General features: G+C 52.0%; 1 protein-coding gene across 1 annotated transcript; it reads right to left on the bottom strand.

Moving 5' to 3' along the window:
* Positions 1–4,206: 4,206 nt before the first annotated feature.
* On the bottom strand, positions 4,207–6,017 carry FZD7 (frizzled class receptor 7; the record flags this gene model as incomplete). Its single annotated transcript, XM_084235515.1, has 1 exon — positions 4,207–6,017. The coding sequence occupies one exon, from the start codon at positions 6,015–6,017 to the stop codon at positions 4,293–4,295; it is 1,725 nt and encodes a 574-aa protein (XP_084091641.1). The 3' UTR covers positions 4,207–4,292.
* Positions 6,018–7,072: the final 1,055 nt, after the last annotated feature.

Genomic DNA, 7,072 nt, shown 5'->3' with positions numbered 1-7,072 from the left:
GCCTTGTAGACTGTTATTCACCATCCACATATGCATATATAAAAATATACCATCTATAAATAGCCACCTGCCTTTTCAGTGAAATTAAAGAGGGGAGATTTAGAAGAGAATTTCCCAGTATAATTATAGGGCTCAAACCCACAGCTGTTATAACTCCTATAGTTTTACGCAAAGAATTTCTAATATCACTATTTTTCTATCAAGCACCTTAGGTTTTTTTTTCTGTAATAAGATGTTGTCAACCGGACATTTTCTTATTTGTTGCTAAGATTTCATATGCCCCTATTTAAAAAGATAAAGCGTTGCATGGTGTTATTGTGTTAGACTAATTTTGTTTTATAAACTGCAGAAAATTTTCACAAGTGTTGCTGCTCCTTATCTAGGGATTAACACCAAACTCCTGCCAATGTTTTTCTTAAACTCTACACATACCCTTTTGTAAACATTCTCCCTCACATATTGTCTGCTAAGATGCGCCTCCTTAAAATATCCCTGAGCTTCTAAAATTCTGGTAAGAATGGGCTGTATAAGGACATACCCAATGTGAAAGAAATTTAACAGAACACTTTTATCTTTGCTTAACAAAAAAGCAGGTAGTAATTTATTCATACACAGCCTTTGTTCCCCTACTAAAGACCGACAGACATTCTTCAAGCTTCGAGAACCCTGAGAACCCTGAAGGACGAAGCAGCACTGACGGGAGGTAGGGGACACATTTACAGAGCAGACACACAGCTCCTCCACAGAAGGGTCTAAGTGGCTTTAGCAGTTAATTTGTGAGCCAAAAAGCCCATTGGGAGCCTTCCACCTACTCTAAAAGCAAACATTCTTAACAGGCGGTATTAGTGTGGTGTTAAAAGAGACATGCTTTAAACCTAAAAGGTGTCACTTTATGAGCAAAAACTGGATAAACCTTAAGAGACTTGAAGTTGCTATTTTTTCTCTCCCTTGATGCCAAAATCTTCACAGGTTAAGATGACCTCACACCCATTGTGATGTTCAAAACCCAAGAGGATCTTAAAAAGCTGCTTTGCACAGTGCAACAGTGTGGCTTCCTTCTCCTGGTGAGGACTGTCACAGCTTTTCATTGTGTTTGTGAAACACGCCAGCCATGTGTGTGAGCCTGTTAATTAAAACAAAAACAGAACTGTTTCTGTAGAGCTTTAGAAGTACAGAAACTTAGAGCCGAAACAGGAAAGGAGAAACAGCAGCACCTGGTCTTAATGGTTGCTGAGAATAAGGGACTCTAATATGAGGTGCCAGGAAACGGACACCTGACTTAAAAAATAGGTGAGTGAAAAAAAGAGGGAGATTGGAAGTGTTTAGAATGACCATCATTTCCCTGAGGGACTGTTTTAATATCAAATTGTCTAGATGGTGAAGGCTTCTTGGTCTAATCTGATTCCAAAGTTGGCCTCTCCAACGAGAGGAAAGAATAGCTTCATGGCTTCTGAGGCCATCCTCGGGTCAGATGTGGAATCTATTCCTGCCAGAGCTGCTGAGTCACTGCCACCTCAGGAATCACTTGACCTCTGGTTCAGCTGACCTAGAAGGTGGAGTGAACCCTCCAGAAGAGTAGGCTCCACCAGCATGTCCCCTGCTGTTATCTGGAATCATCAATGGACTGACTTTCCCAGCCATTTAAGCATTAACAATTTAGATAAGGTGAATTAGAATACAAAAACACCAATTAGTTAAAAAAAAAAAAAAAACACTAATTTTCCTTCCCAGGAAAACATCACCAGAAAAGCAGACCAAAAATATTTCCTAGTCCTCTTTCAAATATGGATTTCATCGCTGAAGGGTAGTAAAAACATGGATCAGATAGCAAGTCTCTGAAAGAGATGCTTATTTTGTACCTTCAGTAAGTTATCCAAAGCAGGATGTGAAAAGCTTAAGGGTGGATGTTACAGGGTGATGTGAAGCAAGCAGGAAGCAGCCAACAACAGAAAAAAAAAAAAAAAAAATTAAAGGACAGTGAAGGCATTCATTACACTCTATTTCAAAGCAAGAGAAAAAGACCTCAATATAATATGTAATATCTTCCTGTTTGAGGGACACATCCAATGGTAACCCTCCATACCTTGGCAAAAGTACAGTTCATTGACTTAATGCTATATAGGAACCGTAAACTAAATAAACATTCATTTTGTATTAAAAAATTTTATTTGTGATCTGTACATGTGATAAAGTGGGGCATCCTTGTAGACTTTTAAAGGCAAAACAAAAGGCCAAAGTAAAAATGTATAAATACAATATATATTTTCTTACAAAAACGAGAGATTTACAAAATATACATACTGCACTTGTCTCTATTTTACAAATTTCACATGCAAGAGATACGACGCAAAAGATGCCAGGAACTGTAGAGTGGGAGTTTGAAAAGTCTGACAAATTAGACAGCTTTGGAGGTTCTAAAAAAACACAAGGTCAATGTTAACTTTAATATATAAAAAGCAGCTCCACTCAACTGAACATCACATATTTAAAGTAACTTGTGTTCCTGATAATTCCCTCTATGATGATTTGTAAAAAGCATTTAAGAATTGTTTTGAGAAATGGGAGAGTGTTGCAAGACTGGAGGGTGGTGTCAAAGGTGGAATAAAGGTTAGCACCTCAAATTCTCTTCCCAGCATTAGACCATCGTGCAAAAGAATCAGAGTTCTATTATGGGAAAAAAGTACAAGATGTAAGATTAGTATATTTGAGTCATCCAGCACATTTCAAAGAACTCCAGAATTACTTTGAAGTTTACCTTTTTTTTTTTTTTAATGACGTTCCTTGAAAATGGGGCTCATGGTTTGAACTGTCTTTTTCATTCACTATCATTTCTGCAGGTCACCTCCCTCCCTACTCACACTAAGACAGGGTCAGCATATACATGTTTTATAAACGGATTTATGGACCTAGGAAACAGGGCAAAACGGTTCTTTACCTTTAAAAACATTTAACTTTGCCTCATCATGAGATTGAAGGCATTATGCATTATGCTTTTTTTTTTTAATCTTGAAGGATTCAAATTGGAGGGTGGGGGAGAAAAGAATATCTAAATGCAGGTTTATAGGAAGAAAAAAATTGGAGATTTCCTTTAACATTTTAACAGAGACTTTTGGGTCATGTGTTCTGAATTAAATTTATTCAAAACAAGTACAACAAAACCCCTGCATTTCTTTTAGCCAAGTCAGAACCACTGGCCCAAAGGCGTTTGGAGGCACTGGAAGCATGCTGCCCTTCACTTTTCCTTAAAAAGGAATGTTTATCTCAACCAAATTAACATCAGAAGGAAAACCTCAGATTTGTGCTATTTTGCCTATAAAAGTTGCTGTCTTCACAGTTACGCCTTTCCACAGGGAGACACTTTGGTTTCCTCTTTTGTCTCTTACAACAAAGACAAGGGGGGTGGTGGGGGAGAGAAAAGCACTCCTGTTTTGAAAAGCAACAAGTCATCTCTCTCTCTCTCTCTCTTTTAGGATATTAAGCCAAATAAAACACCCTTCTTTCTCCCTTCTGCCTTCCCCAGAAAATAGAAAAGTAGTACAAATACCCACTACTCATGCCTGCCTCATCTCGAAATAATACCTTCTTTTCTTTAGCATCCTCACGTTAGCATTTTCGAAGAAGGCAGGCCTCCCAAACCCTCCACATGCTTACTTTACAAGACTTGAAAGGAGTAGGGGCGGAAAAACAAGCAGGAGGGGGCAGGCAGGAGAGACAGTAATAATGTCTGACCCTGGAAATTAACCTATCTGGGCTCCAGTTTGGCCCCAGTGAAAAGAGATTATGGTCTGACCACCGCTTGACAAGGACACGGCAGGGAGTCCTCCCGCTTCCCAACAAAGCGGCAGCCGCAGACAGAGCTGTACCTTTCACCCGGGCCGCACGGGAGAGAGGACGGGCCACTTGTCTTGCAGCAGGGGCATCGTGCACAGTCCCAGTCTCTTCCCCGGAGCCGGGAGGACTCGCAGCAATTTCTGCGGGTCTCAGTCCTCTCGTTAGGCCCGGGTTCGGCCCGCACCCGACACGAGTAACACCGTTATCATCCTCCTCATCCTCATCCCGCAAGTCTTCGCCGGGAATCTGTTCATCCAGACAGTCTTTCCACCCAGGCCTCCTTCCCAAACCCACCCCTCTCGCCCTAAGCCTACGTGTATCTTCTCTCCCCCAGGTCGCTTCTCCCTGGGGCTGAAGCTGGGGCCTACGAAACAAGTCCCCCACCCCAGCAGCGCTTTCCCCGCGGCGGCTCGCCCCCGGGCAGGGGGTAGGGAAAAGCAGGGCGGGGAAGGGGCCGGGGCTCATACCGCAGTCTCCCCTTTACTGCTGTGGCTGAGTCTGTGGTAGAAGCGGCGCCATGACTGCAGGGTCTTGCCGGACCAGATCCAGAAGCCGGTGGTAATGCCCACAATCATGGTCATCAGGTACTTGATCATGAAGACGGTGAAGTCGGGACTCATGGGCGGGAAGTGGCCGGGCGGGCAGGGCACCGCGTAGCTCTTGCAGGTCTGCAGGAGCCAGGTGCGCTCCCAGTGTTCGCGAAAGGCCTGCTCATAGAAGTAGCAGGCCAGGACGATGGTGGCAGGCACAGTGTAGAGCACACTGAAGACTCCGATGCGCACCATCAGCTTCTCCAGCTTCTCGGTCTTGGTGCCGTCGTGCTTCATGATGGTGCGGATTCGGAAGAGCGACACGAAGCCGGCCAGCAGGAAGGATGTGCCGATGAAGAGGTAGACGAACAGGGGCGCCAGCACGAAGCCCCGCAGTGCGTCCACGCTGGACAGGCCCACGTAGCACACGCCGCTGAGCAGGTCCCCGTCCACCTGGCCCATGGCCAGGATGGTGATGGTCTTGACGGCGGGCACCGCCCACGCGGCCAGGTGGAAGTACTGTGAATTGGCCTCGATGGCCTCGTGGCCCCACTTCATGCCCGCCGCCAGGAACCAAGTAAGCGACAGGATGACCCACCAGATGGAACTGGCCATGCCAAAGAAGTAGAGGACCATGAAGAGGATGGTGCAGCCCTCCTTCTTGGTGCCCTGCGCCACCGTGCGGTAGCCGTCGTCCGAGAAGCGCTCCACGCACACGGCGCGGTCCTCCAGCAGGAAGCCCGCCACGTGCGCCACGGCCACCATGAAGTAGCAGCCCGACAGGAAGATGATGGGACGTTCGGGGTAGCTGAAGCGCCGCATGTCCACCAGGTAGGTGAGGACGGTGAAGAGCGTCGACGCGCAGCACAGCACCGACCACACGCCCACCCAGAGGCGAGCAAAGCGCCTCTCCTCCTCCTTAAAGTACATGAGGCCGTTGGCGCGGCCTGGCTCGCACGGGGCTCCGCAGTCACGCTCGCCCAGAAAGCGGTAGCCCAGGTAGGGGGGCACTTTGAGCTGGCGGGGACACGAGAAAGGAAAGGCGAAGCGACCCCTTCTGTCATGGGCCCCCGGGGGCAACGCGGTGAAAGGCAGCTCGGGCATGTAGGGCGCGGTGGGATAGGCGGTAGGGCCACCGCCCGGACCCCCGGAGCCATCCGACGTGTTCTGGCCCACGCAGATTTCTCCCGCCCCGTGCACAGGGAAGTTCTCGCAGCGCAGCCGCTCGGGCCACTGGAAGCCGAACTTATTCATGAGCGCCTCGCAGCCCTGGCGGGCACGCTCGCACAGAGAGCGGCACGGCGGGATGGCCTGATCCAGCACGGTGCACACGGGCGCGTACATCGAGCACAGGAAGAAGCGCAGTTCGGGAGAACACTGCACCTTCACCAGCGGGTAGAACTGGTGCACCTCGAGGCCCGCGTCCTCCTGGTTCGTGTGGCCCAGCAGGTTGGGCAGGATGGTCTGGTTGTAGGCGATGTCCGTGCACAGCGGGATGGAGATGGGCTGGCAGAAGCCGTGGTCCGGTACCGAAATGCCCTTCTCGCCGTGGTACGGCTGCGCCCCAGCGCCCGCAGGCAGCGCGCCCAGCAGCGCCAGCACCAGAGCGCACAGGCCCAGGGGTGAGCGCGACGCGGACGCGCCGGGGTCCCGCATCGCCGGCCCGGGGTGCAGCGGCGCTCTCAGCCAGAGGAGCGCGCCCAGGCGGCTGGGAGAAGCTTGGATCCGGGGAGGCGCCGCCGCGCCCGGCGCATGAGAGTCCTCCCGGCGCCGGGGCCGGGCCGTGGGCGGCGTGGAGCCGAGCGCGCTGCAGCTGGGGTGCCCGCGCCGCGGGGGCGCCCTAGCCGCCTCCGCCCGGCACCGCGCAGGCACTGGGGGCTCCAACTTGTCTGCTTAGGGGGAGGGCGCAGAGAGGGGCCGCTTTCCCCCCGCCGAAGCGTAACGGTGCGGCTTTCTCGGCGGCGAGGAGCAACAAGCGTCTCCGGTTACCCTTCAAAGTTTGCCCAAGTCTCTCGACCCTCCGCGCACAGCAACGCGCGCGCCCCCCACACCAAGTCCGGCCCCCAGCAGGCGAGTCCCCGGCGCGGCGCTGGCGAGGGAGGCCGCCGCCTCCACGCGGCTGCTCCGCCTCCTCGCCTCGAGGCTCCGCCGGCCGCCGCCTCCTGCGCCTCTTGCTCCGCACCCCTCTCCTCAGCCCCGAACGCTTGGCCCCAAGTTTCAAACGGTTCTGAGTCCGATCAGCGCCGCGGAGCCAAGAGCTCAGCGAATTCTTTTTGGAAATCCAGACACGCAGCGCCTGAAGCTGCTGGATCCCGGCGCCCGCGGCCTGGGCCTGGCCTCTCCAACCCGACGCGGCCCTGGAGAGCGAGTCCCGGCGCCCGCCGCAGCCGCCGCCCGCCGGGAGAGCGCAGAGTGAAGCCTCGCGGCCGCCCCACTCGCCAGCAGCAGCGCGGGGCGCGCGGGGCTCCGGGCCGTCCCGCCCCCTCCCCTCCCCCCATTCACAAACACTCTGGGGGCGGGCCCTGGAGCTCCAGGTTGGGCCAATGGAAACCTTTGTTTTCCGAGGAGCCGGCTCCGGATTGGGTGGAAATCGGAGGGGGCGGGCGAGGGCGCTGCAGAGGCGGGGCCTGCGGAGCTCTGGGCGGATTCCTGAGGGGAGGGGCGGGGGGCTGGGAGGGAAAAGTTGAGGAAAACTTTTACCCCGAATTCGC

This window comes from Talpa europaea (assembly GCF_964194135.1).
Source record: "Talpa europaea genome assembly, chromosome: 1".
NCBI classification, from domain to species: Eukaryota; Metazoa; Chordata; class Mammalia; order Eulipotyphla; family Talpidae; genus Talpa; species Talpa europaea.
This window is presented reverse-complemented; position numbering and strand designations above follow the sequence as displayed.